Raw genomic sequence first — 23127 nt, 5'->3', positions numbered from 1 at the left:
AAGATGGGACTTTGTCTCCACAAAGACTGAGCAGGGGTCACTCCTGTTAATTATGATTCATCTGCAATAGGTAGATAGGTGAGGGCAAGGTCAAATTACAATTATCACAAATGTTTTAGCAGAAGCATTTGTGCATTTCCTCTGTTGCCAATTTGGTTTGAGAATATGAATGTTCAGGTGGATACAGAAGGTCATAGTGCATTTTTTATTCATTCTTGTGAGCATCACTGGCATTTATTGCCGTATTTGCAGACAAGAGTTAGCATTGTGGCAGGAGTCATGTATACTTCAGGCTGGGGAAGGATGGCAGATTTCCTTCCCTAAAGGACATTCATGAAGCCTTTGTGTTTCTATGTCAACCTGACAGCCTCATACCGACACCTGTTTCTAGACATTTTATATTGAATTCAAATTTTCCATCTGCCCTGGTGGGATTTCAATGCACGGTCTCTGGATATTAGTCCAGTTATATAACCCATATGGGGCTGAACATTATTTAAATATCCATTACTAGTCTGTAACTTGGGTACTTTGGACTCAAACTGGTGCCAAGGTTCTACCTCCATGAGGACCACTGACCTTCAAGTCACACAATAACTGCAGCATCAGTTTGAAGTAACACCCCTTCATACAGCTGTAGTCAATGCAGCCTCACGTTTAATTAAATGTCCAGCTGTCCTTTCTCTTTCATAAATACCAACTGAAAGGAAACATAATCACGGTGGATTCCAGCCTTCGACTGTGCAGATAGGGAAACATCAGCAGAAAATGCTGGAAATGCTCAGCAGGTCTGGCAGCATCTGTGGAGAGAGAAACCAAGTGAACGTTTCAGATCAATGGCCTTTCCACGGAATCGCAAAAGAGAAACAGCCCAGTACATATTTCAAGGCTTCCATATCCCTCAAAACGTAGCACATTGATGAGCTGTAACATTTGAAGTATAATGCCGTCACTGTACGTTTATCGGTCCAGACATTGGCTGGGATTTTCCGGTCACGCCAACAGTGGGCAAAGTCACAGGTGACACGTGGCTGCTCTCCAAATTTTGCTGTCCCACCTGTGATGAGACCCGCCATTGGCAGGACCGGAATATCCCGCCGGAATATCCTAATGTAGTTAAGTATTTATTCATTATCGCCTTCTTTTCCACAGCTTTATTCATTGTAGTGAACGCTGAAAAATAAATACTAAATACCAAGCTCAGTAAGACCATGTCGCGCACAGTGTCTAAGTGAAGATGTAATGTCTTTCTTCAAGAAGGGAAGAGACCAGGTAGCTACAAACTAGTTAATGTAACACCACAACTTACTAAGGAAGGCAAGTGGAATGTTGTCTTTTATTGCAAAGGGAATGGAAATTGAATGTAGGGATGTTTTTTCACAGTTGTACAGGGCGTTGGCGAGACCACCTCTGGAGTACTGTGTAGCGTTTTGGTCTCCTTATTTAAGAAAGGGTATAAGTGAATTAGAGCAGTTCAGAGAAGATTCACTCAACTGATACCTGGGATGGGAGAGGTTGAACAAGTTATGGCTGTAGCCATTGGAGTTTAGAAGAGAGAGGTGATCTTATTGAAACATATAAGATCCTGAGGGAACTTGACAGGGTGGATGCTGAAAGGATGTTTCCCCTTGTGGGAGAGACTAGAATTAGGGGACAGAGTTTAAAAATAAGAGGTCTCCTATTTACAATGCAGATGAGAGGAAATTTCTTTCTCTCAGAGGGTCATGAGTCTTTGGAACTCTCTTCCCCAGGGACTGGTGGATGCAGGGCCAGTGAATATTTTTAAGGCTGAGGGAGATAGGTTCTTGACTAACAAGGGAGTCAAAGGTTACCAGGGGCAAGGTGGGATGTGAAGTTGAGGCTACAATCAGATCAGCCATGGTTTAATGATGCAGCATGCTCGAGGGGCCGAATGTCCTATGTTCATGGCATGTTCATATCACCACCTTCTCAAGGGTAGTTAGGGATGGGTAATAAATGCTGGCCTAACCAGCGATGTCCACATCCCATGAACAAATAAATTTTTAAAAAAACTTGTGAGTAAACTCCCAGAATCCATAATTCAGGATAAAATTAGCGAGTTAATGCATGAGCTATTGAGGCACAGCCTGAACAGACTGGTTAAAGCCAAAACCTATCTGGCAAACACAATGTAAATTTTAAAAAGAGCAATTAATTGGATAAAGAAAATTGAGGAGATGTGGTGTTTGCGTATTTTGAGGATGTGTCTCATTGGAGCCTTGTTCAGGAAACTCAGGTGTGTGGTATGAAGGCAAATGCAGGAGTATGAGTGGAAATAGTTAACAGCCTCCTTGTGTCCTGTGAACTGTGGTTCAAAGTGCCATAGTGGAAGATTTTAATGAGATCACTTCTAACAGCATAAACAGAAGAAATTCCAATGATTGAGCTTCCTGTCCAGACTGTTTGTGACTGAGGGGTGGGGGGTATATGAAACTCCGTCATTCACTTAAACAGACAGACAAAAAAAAAACCCACAAAGATCTATGACGCAGGCAAGAAATTTATTACTGCTTGAAAGATGCTAGGTACAAAAATAAACAGGACGCAGATTACAACCAGCAGGCCTGCTTACATTTGCTGGCCTTCAATTTTTGATGAGGTCAACAAATTATGAAGATTTGCATATAATCGGTGACTTGTTTTTCTTTCATGTTCAGTATAATCCCAGTGAAAATGGAAGAGGGCCAGAGCAGCAATCCCCGAAGTTTGTTGGCAATAATTAGAAAGAGGTTTCTCTCCTCAGTCCTGTTCATATATCCCACCTTCCCCACCCCCCGGGCAATGTTTTTGATGTGCTAAAACAGGGGGGTTTCTCCTTCCTCTCAGTGTGACCTCTCAAACAAGGGCAGCGAGTGTGGCTCCTGCAAATGGGCAGGGACTCTCTCCCAACAGCCGGAGTTCCCATTGGTGATGAGGCAAAGGCCTCAGCTGCAACTGGTAGTGAGGTGAGAGAGGGAGCGGTCTGCGCCGATACATTTGGAGTCATAGAGTGAGACAGGGATTCAGGGGTGGGGGGCTTTCAATGGCAAGGGAGAGGTACTGCTGAAGGGCGGGGGGGGGGTGGTGGGGGGGCAAGAGTTACAGCAGGGGCAAGGGGGAGGGAGTGTGCGGTAGTTACTACAACAACCAATTATATTTATATAACGCCTTAACATAATGAAATGTTCCAAGGTGCTGCACTGGAACATTATAAAACAAAATTATATTGTGCCACATAAGGACCCATCGGTCAGATGACCAAAAGCTTGGTCAAAGAGGTGGGAGAAGTGATGGGGGAAGGTGAGGTAGAGAGACAGAGAGGTGTAGGGAGGGAATTCCGGAGCCGTGGGCCCAGCTGCCAATGGTGAGGCCGATTTAAATCAAGGATGTGCAGGGGGCCAAACTTAGAAGAGCACAGGTATCTCTGAGGGCCCTCGGCTTTTAGGGCTGGAGGAGATCACAAGAGATAGGGAGGGATGAGGCCATGTAGGGAGGCTAGTTACTACTGAGGTAACTCTAGCCTGGTTCCTCTGTTGAAAATTTAAACTTCCTTCTGTTTCATAAAGCAAAAAAAAAAAATTCCAGATGCTAGAGATGTGGAATGAAAAACATGGCCTGGATTTTTTTCATGCACCCCAGCCAGTGGTTTCTTAGGCAGGGGTGGGAGTGTGAAATGGGACTCGAATCATTAACTGTGTTCCTCTCCGCAGATGCTGCCAGACCTGGTGAGTTTTTCCAGGTATTTTTATTGTGAAATGGGATGAATGGGCTTCCCGCTGGGTTCCCACCCACCCACCCACCCAACCACCCCGAACTCTCAGTGATTTTATGCTGGTGGGGGGTGGTAGGGTGGGGGTGGTGCTGGTGGGTGGGGGTGATGGGGTGTGGGGGGGGGTTGGGGGGTGTGGGGGGGGTTGGGGGGTGGGGTGGGGGTGGTGTGGGGTCGGTGGGTGGTTGAGGGTGGGGGGTGGTGTGGGATGGGATGGGATGGGTGGGGTTGGTGGGGGAGTGGGGTGGTTGGGGGATGGGATGGGATGGGGGGAGGTGGGGGTGGTGTGGGATGGGATGGGTGGGGCTGGTTGGGGGGGTGGTGTGGGGTGGGATGGAATGGGCTGGGGTTGGGTGTGGGGAGGGGCTTGCTCCAGTTGGGGTCCTTAAGTGGCCAATTACTGACCAGTTACTGACCAGTCTCCTGCCCAACCTCAATTTTTAGGCTGGCGGGAGGATTTCCTGGGAGAAGCCCCAAACATTATCAGTTTAGACCTGGGGGGGCACCTCCAACAGAAACCCCCACCCCCCCTTCTAACACCGGGGCCCCCCTTAACGTCCAGTCCGCTGGACGTCCCTCACATCACCCTCTGGCCTCTCTTGCCCCCCCACCCCCCCCGCAGTTGTCCACTATCCCACTATCCCCTCCCTCCCTCCCTACCCCACCCACCCTGAGACCTGGAAAACCAACCTTTCTGTCCAATCCCGGGATTTAGGCTCCGACATCTTCAGGAAGATCTCCTCCCATCCACGGCAGCTCGGGGGGGGGGGGGGGGGGGGGGCTAGAGAGCTGCCAGCCAATCAGATTGGCCGGCGGTTCTCCAAGGCAGGACTTCCAAGGTGGTCCCGCCCTCCCGCGGGGCGGTGATCCCGCCTGTGGCCCAATTGACGCTCATTGGAGGGTGAAGTGGCCGCGGGGGCGCTCGGAGTCGGACGGCGGGGTTCCTGAGAAACGTCATGGGTTGTCCTGACCCATTTAAACCTCACTCCCTGTCGACACCAACTGACCTGTCGAGAATTTCCATTGTTTTTGTTTGTCCGGACTTTATTCTTCTTTGGGTTTCATTGCAAAATGTTAAAATATTGAGTCTGACACTGATACAAAAATTCACCATTTCTCACTCGAGATGCTTGATGCTACTTTCCAATGTTGTGCCTTTCGTCTGTGGACTCCTCCCTCCGGCTTTTGTACATCTGTGTCTACTTTTCCTTTAGTGTGAACCTCTGTAACCCTTTGCTTATAATCACGGCAGCTCCAGTTTTCTGGTTGAACCTGTTACTCCATGCACTCTGATACTAACTGCAACCACCAAGATAATGTTCAACCATTATAACCAGTAATTGTGCTTTTCTGTCCATTCAACCAACCAAGGGCAGTAAAACCATCTGTATTTAACCCACCCCTTCCATAATGTCGGCATGAATCACTTCAAATAATTTGCAATTCCTGAGGATGCTTCCATTATGTGGCACCCTTGTGGTCTCCTGCTTGAGTCCAAGGGTGCCCACCTTTCCTGGTGGGACTGCCAGCAGAGGGCATGTCCCACCCGCCATCCTAAATTGCACAGCGGTATCTGAATCGGCCACCTCTGGCACAATCGCGCAGGGCGGCCAGGCATCGCCTTTGGGACTGACATCCGATTTTGGTCACGACCACTAAAAATCTTTAAAGACAGTAGGAGAGCGAGGCGGTGGTGGTATTGTCACTGGACTAGTATTCCAGAGGTCCAGGGTAATGGACTGGGGTTCGAATCCCACCACAATTATAATCTGGAATTAAAAGTCTGATGATGACCATGAAACCATTGTTGTAAAAAATCCATCTGCCTCCCTAATGAGGAAATCTGTCTCTATCTGACCCACATGTGACTCCAGACCTGCAGCTATGTGGTTGACTCTTAAAAATGCCCTTGGAATGAGAGCAATTAGGGAACTGGTATCTCATATCCCATGACAAAAAAAAAGAGTCTACCTATTGTTTACTTTGGGGGGGGGGGGGGGTGGTTAAACCAGCTTATATTTCACCCCTTTCCTATTTTTACTTAGTTCTGCTGAAGGGTCATGAGGACTCGAAACGTCAACTGTGCTCTTCTCCGCCGAACCTGCCAGACCTGCTGAGTTTTTCTAGATATTTCTGTTCCTGTTTTTGATTTGGATTCCCAGCATCCACAGTTCTTTGCTTTTATCTCTGTGGTTAAAGAAACCTTGGCAACTAATCCATAAGTGGTATCCACAGCTAGCAGACCCCATTGGAACCTTATCGAACATGGTCACCAACAAGATACAAGAGTTAAATCCACAGCAATTAATATAAGACACTCGATTGCAATTAATTTAATTCTAGTGAGATGTAAAGCAAACAGCCCATTTTCATAAGGAAAGCTTCCATTTGTAAGATGATGTTCTCCAACAGAACATAATTAACTGAGATTATAGGACTAATTCAATGGTTAGTACATTAAAGAATTAAAACATTTGAAATGGCACTAAATACTAAAATCCTGTTTAAATTAATTTTAATACAGTTCAGCAGATTGTATTACTATTTCTAATAAGCATATCTTCATTTAATTCTGTTAAAGTTTAACACATGTTCTAAGAGGTAGGCAGCTCTTGAAAGGTGTGACATTGCATGTTCAATTAAATCAGAGGTTGCAACAGATTGAGGGATGAATAAATTAGGCAGCATTACATTATCTGTAATTAATGAGCGGAACACAGCTCTTCAAACAATACACCTTGATTCCGGAAGAGTTAACCGCCTCCACCTCCTGGTCAAACTGACTTACTACAAGTATACAGGTCATTGGTGAAGTCACGTGTGGAGCACAGTGCGTGGTTCTGGTCACCTTACCTAAGTAAGGACATACCTGACCTAGAGGGCGTATAACAAATGTTCACTAGACTGATTCGTGTGATGAAGGGATTGTCCGATGAGGAGAAATTGAGTAGATTTGGTCTATATTCCCCAGAGTTTAGAAGAATGAGAGGCGATCTGATTGAAACATGTAAAATTCTTAAGGGGCTTGACAGGGTAAATGCTGAGAAAATGTTTCCCCTGGCTGGGGATATAGATCACTGGGTCACAGTCTCAGAATAAGGGGTTGGCCATTTAGGACTGAGAAGAGGAGAAATTTCTTCACTCAAAGGGTTGTGAATCTTTGAAAATCTCTACCCCAGAGAGCTGTGGATGCTTAGGCATTGAGTATATTCAAGACATTGGTTGATAGACTTTTGGGTCCTAAGGCCCTAATTAAGGGATATGGGGATGAACAGGAAGGCGGTAGATCAGCCATGACCTTGTTGAATGGTATAGCAGGCTTGAGGGGCCAAATGGTCAACTCCAGCTCTGATTTCTTCTGAATTACTGACTCCAAATCAAAACAATTAGCAAGAAAATCCTGCGAGTGAGCCATTTCACGTGACTGATACAATTAGTGCAGAGAATTAATCAGTAATTGTTCAAACTGGTGTAAGGGACATGGATTTGCTGATTTCGTTCCAGAGTCCAGAAGAATAGCAATTTCAGCTTGTGAAATGAACTCTTTACACCTGTCCCCACTCACATTGCACCAAGATCAGTAACAGAAGTTACATGTTATATCTGAAGCAGTTTCAGTGTTTGAAGCAGTACCATAGATCCATGGCGAGAACAGATGTCATTTAGAATCAGATGAAATTTTAACCCCAACACTAGCCGGTAATATATTCATTAAAGTGAAGGTGGAGCCAGGTACAACAGCACACAAGGTCAAAAAAACATGCTGATTTATAAATGATTTATAAATTATACCATCTCAACATTCTCGTGCACAGATATAATGCTTCAATAGGTTTAACTTGGTCTAAAGGAACTCTGCAACAATGGAGGCATTGTCAAAGTGAAGGACATCGATCCTCAGTACTGGTCCATTTTTATTCTTCTGTACTAACAAGTAAATATCATTCCTCAGATCTGTAAAACAAAAATAGAAGAGCTACGAACATACGAACATGTGAATTAGGAGCAGGAGTAGGCCACTTGGTCCCTCGAGCCTGCTCTGCCATTCAATAAGATCATGGCTGATCTGAATGTAACCTCAACCCCGCATTCCTGCCAACCCCTGATAACCTTTCACCCCCTTGTTAATCAAGAATCTATCTAGCTCTGCCTTAAAAATAGTCAAAATATTTTGCTTTTGCTGCCTTTTGAGGAAGAGAGTTCCAAAGACTCACGACCCTCTGAGAGAAAAAAATTCTCTTCATCTCTGTCTTAAATGAGCGACCCTTTATTTTCAAACAGTGACCCCACAAGAGGAAACATCCTCTCCACATCCACCCTGTCAAGACCTCTCAGGATCTTAAATGTTTTGATCAAGTTGCCTCTTACTCTTCTAAACTCCAGTGGATACAAGCCTAACCTGTGCAGCCTTTTCTCATAAGACAACCCTCCCATTCCTGTTATTAGTCTAGTAAACCTTCTCTGAACTGCTTCTAATGCATTTACATCTTTCTTTAAATAAGGAGACCAGTACTGTACACAATGCTCCAGATGTGGTCTCACCAGTGCCCTGTACAACTGAAGCATAACCTTCCTACTTTTGTAATCAATTCCCCTCACAATAAATGATAACATTCTATTTCCTAATTACCTGCTGTACCTGCATACTAGCCTTTTGTGATTCATACATCAGGACACCCAGATCCCTCTGAATCTCAGAGCTCTGCAGTCTCTCACCATTTAGATAATATGCTTCTTTTTTAGTCTTCTTGCCAAAATGAACAATTTCACTTTTGCCCCCATTATATTCCATTTGCCAGATCTTTGTCTGTCTATGTCACGTGCCAAAATCTTATATTTCAGTGCAATACATGACTTACAAAATGATTCTGCAAATCCACCAGGAGGGGAGAGAATTCGAACTCAGAATGTGGAACTCACTACCACAGGAGTGCTTGAGGTGAATAGCCTAGAATACCCTAGAAGAGAAAGCTAGATAAACACATGCGGGAAAAATGAATTGAAGGATATGTTGATGGGTGAGATGCTGCAGGAATGGAGGAGGCTGAAGTGGACTATAAACACCAGCATGGACCTGGTTCTATGCTGAAAATTCTACGAAATTCCACAGCAACCCCTCAAACTGCAGTAAAACTGCCACATTATGTAGAAGAGGGGCTTCTGGGTGAGCAGTTGGCTGAAGGAGGTCAGGAGCAGTAAAGAAAGACTTGCATTTCTATTGCACCTTTCGCCACCTGAGGATATCCCAGAATGCTTTACAGCCAATGAAACACTTCAGTGTGGTCACTGTTGTAATGTTAAAATCATGGAAGTGAATGTGCACACAGCAAGATCCCACAAGGATTAAGGTCATGGCCAGTGTAAATGTTTTTGCTGATTTTGGTTGAGGGATAAATATTGGCTAGAGAAGCAGCTCTGCTCTTTTTCAGATAGTGTCACGGGATCTCTTATGTCCATCTAAGGCCAGAGGAAGCTTCGGTTTAATATCTCACCCAAAAGATATCTCCTCTGACAATGCAGCATGTCTTCAGTGCTGACCCTCCGACATAGTGGCACTCCCTCAGTACTGACCCTCTAACAGTGCAACACTCCCTCAGTACTGACCCTCTGACGGTGCAGCGCTCCCTCAGTTCTGACCCTCCGACAGTGCAGCACTCCCTAGTGCCTCACCTGTGACAGTGTGGCACCCCCTTAGCACTGACTTCTGACAGTGCGGTGCCTCCTCAGTTCTGACCCTCTGACAGTGCAGCGCCCCCTCAATTCTGGCCCTCCAACATTGCAGTGCTTCCTCAGCACTGAACGTCTGACAGTGCGGCGCTCCCTCAGTACTGACCCTCCGGCAGTGCAGCACTCCTCCAGTACTGACCCTCCGACAGTGCAGCACTCCTTCAGTACTGACCCTCCGGCAGTGCAGCACTCCCTCAGCACTGACCCTCCGACAGTGCAGCACTCCATCAGTACTGACCCTCCGGCAGTGCAGCACTCCCTCAGCACTGACCCTCCAAAAATGCTGTGCCACTCAGCACCGACCTTCCAACAGTGCAGTTGCTCCTCAGTACCTACCCCCTCTGACAGTGCCCCTCAGCATTGCATGTAAATTTGCATTCATGCCTCTGGATTGGGTCTTCAGCCCTCTGACTCTAGGGCAAGAACCCCCAATAGCTGCATTGATGAGGAGGATGACGTTCCTCTTCATGAAATCATCACACAGGGTTAGAGCTGTTACTGACTGGAGTAGAATGTCAGTTGGGTGCGAAGCTGAGTTTTCACAGTGCTCATGAGTACACTCAGCTGAGGAGGCCTTTGTAAACTCAATACTGAAATTCTTAACTGTTACAGAAAAGTGATGTTCTGACCTGTTCTCATTAATATTGTGTTGCGTACGATTCTGGGCACTGGTATGGCCACACCTGGAGCACTCTACTGGTCTCTGTATGAGAGCACGGATATCCTGGCACTGGAGATGGTGCAAAAAAGGACAACCAAAGTGAGACCATGTTTAAGGCAGGCGGAATTATAGAATAATAAAAAGAGAGGGACCCATCCTGCCTGTTTTGGCTCATTGAAAGAGCTGGCCACTTAATCCAATTCCTCTACTATTTCCCCACAACCCTGCACAATTTTCCCTAAGTATTGTAGCTCTGAGAAGTGGAACTCTGGGATTGGATACTGTAGAAAGGGTGAAGAGCCAGGATTGGTTACTGCAGGGAACGTGAAGAGCCAGGATTGGTTACTGCAGGGAACGTGAAGAGCCAGGATTGGTTACTGCAGGGAACGTGAAGAGCCAGGATTGGTTATTGCAGGGAGTGTGAAGAGCCAGGATTAGTTATTGCAGGGAATGTGAAGAGCCAGGATTGGTTACTGTTGGTTGGGTGAAGAACCAGGATTGTTTAGTGCAGGGAACGTGAAGAGCCAGGATTGGTTACTGCAGGGAATGTGAAGAGCCAGGATTGGTTATTGCAGTGAGGGGGAGAAGCCAGAATTGGTTACTGTTGGATGGATGAAGAGTCAGGATTGGTTACTGCAGGGAATGTGAAGAGCCAGGATTGGTTATTGCAGTGAGGGGGAGAAGCCAGAATTGGTTACTGTTGGGTGGATGAAGAGTCAGGATTGGTTACTGCAGGGAGGGGGAGGAGCCAGGTTTGGTTTAGAGTAAACTCACCCTTATTTCGCAAGATCTTCCTCATAAACTCGTCTGAGAGTCACGATGCATGTAATGGAAAAGCACAATTACACTGATAGTATTTACACAACCTATCTGTTCAGATAACAAATGTTTGATATGTTGTGGCGTGTGGTGTGTGGCGGTTCACTGATGGTTGGTGTATTTTTGGACCATCACTGAATGACATGCACGATCCCCAGGTACCATATGATCATTCCTTTGCAAAGGCCAGACTCAGGTGAATGGTTCACAAGACAGGCCATGCATTAACTTATAACCGCAGCAACCTGTGGCAGGATAGTTGAGGGGAGATGGTCATAGGTCATGGGTCATGGATCAAGGGTCATGCCCTCCCACCCTATCCTTCCTTCAGTAACTGAGGTCGGCCAATTTTGCAAATTAGGACTGGGCCAAAACTGACTGGAAATAATTCACTGCTTTAACTTTTAAACTCTGAGTCTTGAGATCATGTCATTAGAGTCTGTTGCAAAGGGAATGTGGACTTGGAGGTGATACTGGCTCACATCCATGTCCTGCTGTGAGAACAACATATCCAAACTGTGCTACATTTCCACACATTGTAATAAACACAAAGTGTTTGCAAAGGGAAATCCACCCACATCATGACGAGTTGAGTTTTCTTTGTTCGACAGTGGCCGTTTACAAAGTGAAAAATACATTTCATCTCAAATCAAACAGGCTTTTTTTTATTTTCTCTAAAGTTATAAGCAGTTGTTAATTTAGACAAAAGTTTAGGGGAAGTGCATTTTGCTTAATTTACTTCCCTTTTTCATAGAAATAACTAACCGTCTTACCAGAAATTTCACTTTTTAAAAATGTTACTATGAAGAAGCTCATTTCCCCCCTCATATTCCCCCTCCTACAGCTTCCATTTCCCCACTTCCGCCTCATCTCTCCCCCCTCTCCTTCCAACCTGGCCCCCACCTTGTGCAGCCCCAGTTTCCCCTACCCCACATGCTCTTCACCCCACCCATCTCTTCCCCTCATCTCCTTCACTTCCGTTCTACCCCACTCCCCCCCCACCCCCCATCTCCCACATACCTGCACCCACTCATCCTCCAACCACTCTCCCCCCACTGTCCTCAGTATTCCCCCTACATCTCCCCCCGCACTCCACCCACCTCGTCTTCTCCCTCTGCTCCTTCCTACCTTCCTACCCCTCCCTCACCACTTCCCACCTATCTCCATTCCCCCTCACCTCACATTAACTCTGGGTACTGAGAGATGGGGATGAGTGTTTTGAAGACAAGATCCAGGTGTGTGACTTCAGGAGCACAACACCGGTGAAGATGACACCCTATTGGTGAGGCACCCAGCTCCCAAACAGTGTTTTATTGTAGAAATGGTGGCTGTGGGGGGGTGGGAGCAGGGGGTGGGGGTGGGGGGTGGTAAGGGTGGGCTTTGGGAGGGGTGGAGTTTAAAGAGGCAATTTGTAAAAGAACCAAATGGCATCAGTGCTGTTTCACTGGGGTGATGTCAGGGTTGGGAATTATGGGCGGATGAGTTGAGATGGGCTGAATGGCCATCTCAACTCTCAATGACCAGAGGTCAGGGTCTATCCTGAGCTAAGGAGGAAGAGTGAGAGTTGCTCTTACACATCACCTGAATGTGCCTACACGACCCTCCCTTCCAAACAAATTAATGGGACAGGAAAATCAAGTGGATCAAAATGTCAGAAAGTTCATGGTGAGTGTCAGTTATCACATGTTTAATTCTATATAAAGGAAGAGATTCTTAACATGACCTGCCAGTAGAAATACAAAATATGAACCACAAGGTGGCTGTCAGAATCAAACAATAGCAACTTAACAACAATGATGTCGGGAGAGGAGGTTCTGGGTTAGGGAAGCTGTGAACATGGAGTTGAGAGCAATTTTGGCGAACAGCAGATAAACAATCATAACTGACTGCCCCGAAAATGCTAAGCAATCAGGTCTGAGAATACTCATCCTCTTCCTCTTCTCTGATCAGTGCACAGATAAAACAAGCTGTTATTACCATCCCGATCAGCTGTAACACAGAGAACAAAGTTGTAGAAATTAGCCACTTAACAACTTCTGTATTTAGAGTTTGCGGTCGAACCACACAGCCAGCACACAACACATTAAACAACCTGCCAGGGAAACTCGTACACCCATCCCTGACAGCTTAGGTCCATTCACAAGCAAAGGCGAATACAGAGGATTGAAAATCAGGCCCATTTCTCCATTGTTTGACATATGAAAAACGAGAGTTAGCAGCACTGACATTTTCATCATCACCCTGAAATCAGGCACCTCGATGAAGCATACAAACGCTGAATGTCATAGAGTGATTATGGCACAGGAGGCAGCCATTCAGCCCAGCGAGTCCATGCTGGCTCTCTATAGGGTAATCCAGTCAGTCCCATTACCCAATCTATCCCCGTATCCCTGCAAGTTTATTTCCTTCGAGTGCCCATCCAATTTCCTTTTGAAATCATTCATCCGTCTCTGCTTCCACCCTCTCGTGGACAGTGAGTTCGAGGTCATTTTCACTCTCTGTGTAATAGAAGTTGTTCCTCACATCCCCCCCTTGCATCTCTTGCCCAAACCTTAAATCTCTGCCCCCAGCTGGTCCTTGTACCATCAGCTAATGGGAGCAGCCTTTCTTTGTCTACCTTACCCAAACCTGTCATAATCTTGTAATCTAGTGGGGAGGCAGTGGTGTAATGGTAATTTCACAGCACTAGTACTCCAGGGGCCCAGGCTAATGCTCTGGGGATATGGGTTCAAATCCCACCACAGCAGCCAGTGGAATTTGAATTCAATTAATAAATCCAGAATGGAAAGCTAATCTCAGTGATGAAAACCATTGTCAATTGTCATAAAAACCCATCTGATTCACTGGGAGGGGGGTTGTTGTTAGAATGATATCATTGCTGCTCTTAATATTAATGATCCATGCTGTATGTACATATATAAATTTATATATATTGGATGATATGTGTAACCAGATGCCAACAATGGGCATCATCATTTTGCTGTTACCTTTCTGATTGACGAATTGATTGGTGAATCTTGAAAGGGGGAAAAATATCATATGTATTTGAGGGGGAGGGTTAAGTGGTGGGTGGGGGGGGGGGGCGGGGGGGAGGGTCAGTGTGTTGGTGTGGGGAATAAGCGACCCAGAAAGCAAAGAAGCAGCAGGTCCTGTGATTTCGTTCCTGGCCCTGCAGCTTCAACACTGGCATCTACAAGGCAATGTGGAAAATTGCCCAGGTATGTCCTGTCCACAAAAAGCAGGACAAATCCTACCCGGCCAATTGCTGCCCTGTCAGTCTACTCTCCATCATCAGCAAAGTGATGGAAGATGACATTGGCAGTGCTATCAAGTGGCACTTCCTCAGCAACAACCTGCTCACTGACACCCAGTTTGGGTTCCCCCAGAGTCACTCAGCTCCTGACCTCATCACAGCCTTGGTCCAAACATGGACCAAAGGGCTGAACTCCAGAGGTGAGGTGAGAGTGACTGCCCTTGACATCAAGGCAGCTTTTGTGTGGCATCAAGGAGCCCTAGCAAAATTGAATTCACTGGGAGTCAGTGAGAAAACTCTCCGCTGGTTGGAGTCATATCTAGCTCAAAGGACGATGGTTGTAGTTGTTGGAGGCTAATCCCAGGACATCACTGCAGGAGTTCCTCAGGGTAGTGTCCTCGGCCCAACCATCTTCAGCTGCTTCATCAATGACCTTCCTTCTATCATAAGGTCAGAAGTGGGGATGTTCGCTGATGATTGTACAATGTTCAACACCATTCACGACTCCTCAGATACTGAAGCAGTCCATGTCCAAATGCAGCAAGACCTGGAAAATATCCAGGCTTGGGCTGACAAGCGGCAAGTAACATTCGCACCACACAAGTGCCCACCAATGACCTTTTCCAACAAGAGAGAATCTAATCATCGCCCCTTGACATTCAATGGCATTACCATTACTGAATCCCCCACTATCAACATCCTCTGGGTGACATTGACCAGCAACTGAACTGGACCTGCCATATAAACACTGTGGCTACAAGAACAGGTTGGAGGCTAGGAAGCCTATGGCGAGTAACTCACATCCTTACCCTCCAAAGCCTGTCCACCATCTACAAGGCACAAGTCAGGAGTGTGATGGAATACTCTCCACTTGTCTGGATGAATGCAGCTCCCACAACACTCAAGAAGCTTGACACCATCCAGAACAAAGCAGCCCACTTGCTTGGGACCCCATCCACGGCCTTAAACATTCACTCCCTCCACCAACGACACACCGCGGCAGCAGCGTGTACCATCTACATGATGTACTGTAGCAACTTGCAAGGCTCCTTCGACAGCACCTTACAAACCCGCAACTTCTACCACCTAGAAGGACAAAAGCAGCTGTTACACCACCACCTGGAAGTTCCCCTCCAAGTCACTCACCATCCTGACTTGGAAATATATCGCCGTTCCTTTACCGTCGCTGGGTCCAAAACCTGGAACTTCCTTCCTAACAGCACTGTGGGTGTACCTACACCACAGGGACTGCAGCTGTTCAAGAAGGCAGCTCACCACCAACTTCTCAAGGGCAATTAGGGATGGCCCAGCCAGAGGCACCCACATCCCATGAATGAACATAAAAAAAGCTTCTATCAGATCTCCTTTATTCCAAGGAGAACAGCCCCAGCTTCTCCAACCTAACCTTCTAGCTAAAATCCCCCATCCCTACAACCATTCTGAGTAAATCTCCTCTGTACCCTCTCAAGGACCCTCACATTCTTCCTAAAATCTGGTGACCCAGACTTTTTTAAAAATTCTTTCATGGGCATTGCTGGCAAGGCCAGCATTGGTTGCCCATCCCTAACTGCCCTTGATTTGAATGACTTGGTAGGGCAGTTAAAAGTCAACCACATTGATGTGGGTCTGGAGTCACATGTAGGCCAGACTGGGTAAGGACAGCAGATTTCCTTCTCTAAAGGACACTAGTGAACCAGATGGGTTATTACAACAATTGATCATAGTTTTCATGGTCACCATTACTGAAACTAGCTTTTAATTCCAGGTTTATTAATTGAATTTAAATTCCACCAGCTGCCATGGTGGGATTTGAACCCATATCCCCAGAGCATTAGCCTGGACCTCTGGGTTACTAGTCCAGTGACATTACCACTACATCACTATCTTCCCCATAACAGGAATCAGTACTCTGGTTGTGGCCTAACCAGAAGATTCAGTGCAATTTCCCTGCTTTTGTATTCAAGCGTACATTTATGAAGCCCAAGATCCTATACTGCTCTCTCAATTAATCAAAGGGCCGGAGGGCCATTTCTCAACTCATTTTCCTGCACATTGGCCCATTCAGCGCCCAGCAGGGTATCCAACCAGACCAGGTGCTGGGGCCAATACCTAAAGGCAGTAGAATTGCAACCCCACCGCTCCCATCCCAGTACCACCCAGCAATGACTCCAGAGACAGAGAGGGAGGAAAAGGTAGTGGCAGACACACTCACTGTGCAACACAGTAACAGACATGCTCAGTGTTAGAGCAGTCATGTCTGTACTATTGGGAGAGGCTTCTGCTGCATGGACCATCTTATACATGAAAGGAGCACCAAGCCCCCAAGCCCGACCCAGTAATATGAAATCATCATGAGGTTCACTGACTCCCCAGAGCAGCTTCAACATGTTTGCAAAAGGCTATTTTGCTCAGATTCCAGTGGTGCTCCACTACTGGCGATGTGACTCACCTGAAGACAAGCTACACCAATGCCAACTGCTCCAATAATCAGAGTGTGGTCTGCTAGGGTCTGCTCCAATACGGTGATGCATCCACCCTGCAAACAATACGTTCAACATGAAATGCTCGTGCAACCTTGACAGACAAGAATGAGGTTCGGTTTTACTCCCAAAATTTATTGTGTGGAAAGATTGAAAATAAAAGCAAAGAGGTTCTGACGGTGGAAAAATAACAAAGGCCAGGATACATTGGGAAGGCTGTGGACTCCTCCCACCAGGGAGGTGATGGCGTAGTGGTATTGTTGCTGGTCTAGTTTCTAGAGACCCAGGGTAATCCTCTGGTGACCAGGGTTCGAATCCCACAACGACAGGTAGTGAAATTTGAATTCAATAAAAATCTGGAATTATATGTCTAATATATGTTCACTAATGCCCTTTAGGGAAGGAAATCTGCCATCCTTACCTGGTCTGGCCTACGTGTGACTCCAGACCCACAGCAATGTTGTTGGCTCTTAAATGCCCTCTGAACAAGGGCAGTTAGGGTTGGCAGTGCCCACATCCCATGAATGAATAATTTTTAAAAAGAGAATGTTCAAATCAGGCATGAACAAGCAAGGCAGGCCTGCTGTTGAAGAGTCATACGGACTCGAAACATTAACTGTGTTCCTCTCCACAGATGCTGTCAGACCTGTTGAGTTTTTCCAGGTATTTTTGTTTTTGTTCTGGGTTATATCTCATTGAAGATTGAGAAAAGACATGTTAGGTATAAAATGAACAAGGACAGCTAATGATGAGTTGGGATCTCACAAATAACTGCGAGATACATAAAGGTAGATATCAGGGGACAATTTACATCAGATAAGTGATTTGCCACAAGTGGTGACTGATGCAATTTGAGCATTCAGAAAATGGAATGAATAATTACTTATAGAAGAATTCAGGATGAAAGGAAGACAAGACCGTGTAAAATTAGCCCCAGGAGGGGCATAAACTCATTATGACTGGAAGTAAAACTATGATTGGCGTCTTCATAAAATGAAGATTAATTATCTTTATTGGTTTAAAATTAAAGCAGGCCTAATTCGTAAAGAGAAAATATTCAATTAAACTGAGCTACTTCCTGTCTCACACAAAGTAGCTAAAAACGTGGACCTGCACCTGAAATAGTTTCTTTGTTCCACAGCGTTCAGGAGAGAGATACTGTCTGTCGTGACTAGAAATGAGGTAATAAATGAAATTCCCACTCCTCCCGAGTCATTTGACATATTACTCCAGTGACATTCCATTCGATTAATTTTAGTTCCCTGCATACCTCCCACTGTCCGAAGAGAACTACCAAGCCAGTCAGTGGAAAGCAACTATAGTGACAACTAGTCTTTTGGTAGGACAGAACTTGAGTGTTGCTGAAAGAAAAAATAGACATGCTATCAAAGCTTTTTAACTTGCACTCATCAGGTCAGCTCACAAGAAATTACCAACAGTAAAGGGAACAACAATTTATACTGCATGAGAAAAGGGTGCTGATCGGTTGGCAAGTGGACTCTGATTGGTGGAGGCGTTGCCAGGGAGAATGCAGCTTGGAATAGTTAACCGTCCAGATTTGTTCAAATTCAAACTGGGCAGGTTGACTCTGATTGGCCAAGGCATTGTCCTGGGTAATGAACCAGGGAATGACCGTTCCCTAAACTTTTGTATAGTTGAGAAAGGTGCAAAATGTGTGGACATGTTCCTTCTGTCTGCAAAGAACTGTGTGTGTGTGAATATATATGGCTTCTAGTGCCATATATAGTGTAAGTGAGCAGTACTGCGAACCTGACTGACAGTCTTAAATTGGTTTTCAGTATAATTCATAGCATAATCAGGATTGTTTAGCAAGTGTTGTCCAATTGCGGAATCACATTTAATGTTGGGCACTGTGTTTTGAGTTTTGCAAGCACGGGCTGGTTGGGTACCCAAACATCAGTGCTGATGGGTAGCCAACTAGCCCGTGCTTGCAAAACTCAAAATGTGGGCCTGAACTTCGGCGAAGTGGCAATCAATCAGAGTCAGATTGCCAATCCGCTCCTACTTTTTTTTACCTTCAAATCTTCCCCATCCTCTCTCGTCCAACCTTCCAACACAGGCCAGGCAAAAACTATGTCGGGGGGGTGGGGGGGGGGTAATGCCCCCAGGCCTTCTGTGGAAGGCTTCAGAGTCGGAGACGAAGGAGACCACGCCCCCTTTTATAGGGCACCAGCTGCCATAAATCAGGTGAATTTACAGGTCCTGTCACTTTCAAGCCAGGAAGAAGGTAGGTTTGTCAAGTAAGTGGTTAGAATTTATGAAGTTTGGGGGTGGTTGGTGGTTGGGGGGGGCTGTCCCGTGGAGTAGTCCACTGGGGGGGAGGGGGGTGGTGAAGGCTCATGCTGGGGGGTGTGGGGTAATCCCGTGGTGGGAGGTGGGGGGGGAAGTCCCATTGTGGGGTAGTCAGGGGTGGAGGAGTTCCATGAGGCAGTAGTCAGGGTTGGGGGGGGGGGTGGGGGGTGGGGGCAGGGAGAGTCCCTGGGCGGGGTCAGTGTGGGTCTGCACAGCAGTTACCCAGAAGCTAGAAGTGGTTTTAATTCTTCTTTTTCTGGGTAACTATTGATGCAACACAGTCGGAACCACCTGAAGTCTGCGATTTAAGTCGCATTTTCAGATGGTTCCCAGAGCAGGGCAATTCCGGGGAATTGAAGATCAAACTCCGGGATACTGCTGTGCACAACCCTGGAGAAAAATCATTGAGACATTTAAAATAGATAGTTTTATTTTGTCATTTTCTTTGAACATTTCTCTTTACCAGATATAAAACATTGAAAATGGAAAAAGAAGGCTGTTTGACAGACAAGCATCATCCAACTGGGTAATGAGTCTTTTTGCTTTCCAATTGGCGTAGGAAGGCCGTGCGTCTCAAGGGTGGATGTGTTGGCTGACTAATGGCTGGAGCATGGGGGCAAGTCACGTGATGAAACCTCCAGGAATACATTGAATCACAGTTGGCAACCCTAGTCCCGAGGCAGTGGGGGGGGGGGGCGTGGGGGGGCACTCGGTACTCGATCAAGGGACCCGGTGCCAGGCAAAGGGGCGGCTGCTGAAAGCCGTCCCCCTGCCATTGCCGTCGACCCCATCTCCCCGCTCTCCTGCGACCCCCCCCACCCCACGACCCCCAGCCCGCCTTCGCTCGCGTGCAGCCTGGGGACCCTCCCCGATCCTGGGCCGAGAATGGGCGCAGTGCCGCCAGCAGCCACCGATCCTGCTGGCAAGGAGGGCGTTATTGGACCTCAATCACAGGGCAGGCTTGACGGCAGCCAATTAAGACCCGTAGGGCACTTGGTTCTGTCAGACCTTCCCTCCCCGCCAAGGAACTGACAGGGGTTCCCTGCCGGATCTCTGGCCAGTGAACGAGGCCCCCAATGCAGGCCAACAAAATTCTGGCCACAGTTTCGGTAAGTGTCTCTTTACACATGTAAATGCCAATTAGTAGCCTCCACCTGCACAGAATTAAAAACAAAGTACAAATAAGTGGTGGGAACTCAAAACGGAAAAAGGCCCAAGCTGCGTCCAAGAAAGCTAAAGGAAGTCAGAGAGGAACAGGAGATATTCTGACCACAATCCTGGGACATAGTAGCTGTACCGGGGGACTGGAGGATTATCAATGTAACCCCACTGTTAAAAAAAAGGGATTCAATAAAAGGAGTAAAGCAGATAACTAGAAATCAAATTAACTCTACATCAGCAGTGGGACAGTTTCTGAGTGCTACCAAATTAATACTGATCTAAAAAGATGTGGATTCCTTGAGGACAGCCAGCTGGGATTAGTGAAAACCAAATTGTGTCTGACAAACTTAACCAATGTTCTTTGAGGAGATAACAGTGCGCGTAATGGAAATGCCAAGCTCTCCAGAGTTTATATTGTTACAAAAAGGTAAAATACAGCCATTGAGGTGAGATATTTGGCTGCTGGTTAAGTTTGGATAGAAAGAGCTGTTGATGAATAATTCAAGCGGCAGCTGAATTGTTGTTACTGGCTGTCAGACCTCGCAGCTCCTCAACAAATATTCAGCTGTTAGCAGCTTGTGAGCCAGAGAGAGAGAGAGAGAGAGGGAGGGAATGCAGTCTGATGGTCAACAGAGGCCTCTTTTCAAAAGTAGCAATAAAACCTGACAGCTGATGCCAGCTAGGCCCAGCTTGTGGCCCCTGGGGATTGTGGATCGAGTCGGGTGGATTTAGCAGTATTATCAAGAGATTCCGAGGTATGGCCCATTTATATCAAACTGACAATCTGGCCGAGCAACTTGCTGCTGGAGTCTTTACATTCCTTCCTGCACTCAAACATCCCAACAATCTTCAGTACTTTGCTTTGATCTCAGCATAATCCATTTCGCTTGGGAACCAAGGAACCAATTTCAGCTGCAGAGATCGGACAGAAAAGATTGATTTCCCCAAAGATTCCAGGGAGATGTTTGTTCAAATAAATCACCAAAGAATTCCCAATATGTGGAAATCTCCGCCATAACTTTTACAACCTTTAGGAAGCGTGCAGGTTCCATAATATAAGAAAGGGAGGAGATAGTCTTGCCCTGAGCCACTTAATAAGAGCCTGGCTGACCCTCCTCTATAGCTCCATTTCCTTGCCCCACGCTCCTACCAATCCCCATGTCCCTTGATATTCAAAATTCTATCAATCTCAGTCTTGAATATATTCAATAACTGAGCATCCACAAGTCTCTATGGTGGAAAATTCCAAAGATTCACAACCCTCTGAGTGAAGAAATTTCTCCTCATTTCAGTCCTAACTGACCAATCCCTTACCATGAGACGAGGTCCCCTAGTTCTAGACTTCGTCGCCAGGGGAAAGCAGCCTCTCAGCATTGACCCTCTCAAGCCCTCTCTGAATCTTGCATATTTTTGTGAGATCACCTCACATTTGTCTAAACCCCAGAGAGTAAAGGCCGAATCTACGCAATCTCATCTCTTAGGACAACCCTCTCATCCCAGAGATTAATCCCTTTAAGGTAAGTATATCTTTCCTTAGGCACAGAAATAAAACCGTCCAGGAAACTCCAGGTGTCCTTCAGCAAAGCCCTGCACAAATGCAGCAAGACCTCCTTACTCTTGTACTCCAAACACCGTTGCAATAAAGGCCAACGTTTTTTAAAATATATTTGTTCATGGGATCTGGGTGTCGCTGGCTAGGCATTTATTGCACATCCCTAATCGCCCTTGATCAGAGGGCATTTAAGAATCAACCACATTGCTGGTTGGGGCTGGAGTCACATGTAGGCCAAACCAGGTAAAGACAGCAAATTTCCTTCCCTAAAGGACACTAGTGAACCAGATGGGTTTTTATGACAATTGGCAATGGTTTCATGGTCATCATTAGACTTTTAATTCCAGATTTTTTATTGAATTTGAATTTCACCATCTGCCAAGACAGGACCTGGGTCTCTGGATTACTAATCAGTGACAATACCCCTGTGCCACTGCCACCTCCCCTTTAGCCTTCCTAATTGCTTGCTCTATCTGGACAAAAACTTCCCGTGTTTCTTGCAAAGGACTCCCAAATCCCTCTGAACACCAACATCTAATATTTTGCCACCACTTCAAAAATATTCAGTTTAATTTCTTCTCCCCGCAGTGGGAACGATACGCCATCTTTCAAACTTTCCCACTCATTTATCAATATCTCTTTGGAGCCTCTCCTCCTCACAACTTACCCACCTAGCTTCATATCGTCAGCAAACTTGGAGATATTACTCTTGGTCCCTTCATCGGAGTCATAAATAGCTGAAGCCCCAGCACTGGCCCTTGTGGCACCCTAACCTGAAAATGGCCCATTTACTTTCCCTGGTTTCGATCCTTTAACTAATGCTCTATCCAAGATAATACATGACCCCCAACCGAGGTGCAACAACTTTCCATGTGGCACCTTATTTGAATGCCTTTTGAAAATCCAAACATACCACATCCACTGGCTCCTGTTTATCTACTCTGCTAGTCACATCCTCAAAAGCTTAGTTATTCTTTCATGGGATGTGGGCATCACTGGCAAAGTCAGCATTTGTTACCCATCCCTAATTGCCCGTGACCTGAGTGACCCACTCAGCCATTTCTTTTGGGCAGTTAAGAGTCAACCACATTGCTATGGGTCTGGAGTCACATGTAGGCCAGACCAGGTAAGGACGACTGATTCCCTTCCCTAAGGGACATTAGTGAATCCAGATGGGTTTTTACAACAATCGATGATGGTTTCATGGTCACCATTACTGAGACTAGCTTTCAATTCCAGATTTATTAATGGAATTTAAATTCCCCCAGCTCCAGTGGTGGGATTTGAACCTATGTCCTCAGTGCATTAGCCTGGGCTTCTGGATTACTAGTCCAGTGACATTAAGCACTAGGCCACTGTCTCCCCCATTATGATTTTCTAAGTGCCTTATTA

The 23127-nt window shown here is 46.2% G+C and overlaps 1 protein-coding gene across 1 annotated transcript in view; it reads right to left on the bottom strand.

The window, feature by feature from the left end:
- Nucleotides 1-7717: 7717 nt before the first annotated feature.
- The window catches only part of tspan11 (tetraspanin 11), a 51690-nt gene continuing 36280 nt past the window's right edge, over nt 7718-23127 (bottom strand). Inside the window, exons 6-7 of the mRNA XM_041216256.1 lie at nt 16679-16765; nt 7718-7723 (exon numbers count right to left, since the gene is read on the bottom strand). Of these exons, the coding sequence (XP_041072190.1) occupies nt 7718-7723; nt 16679-16765 (93 nt within the window). The remainder of the gene's footprint in view (nt 7724-16678; nt 16766-23127) is intronic.

The sequence above is a fragment of the Carcharodon carcharias genome, chromosome 21, assembly GCF_017639515.1.
Source record: "Carcharodon carcharias isolate sCarCar2 chromosome 21, sCarCar2.pri, whole genome shotgun sequence".
Classification (NCBI taxonomy): domain Eukaryota; kingdom Metazoa; phylum Chordata; class Chondrichthyes; order Lamniformes; family Lamnidae; genus Carcharodon; species Carcharodon carcharias.
Note: the sequence above shows the minus strand (reverse complement) of the source record. Positions and strands in the feature narration are given on the sequence as shown.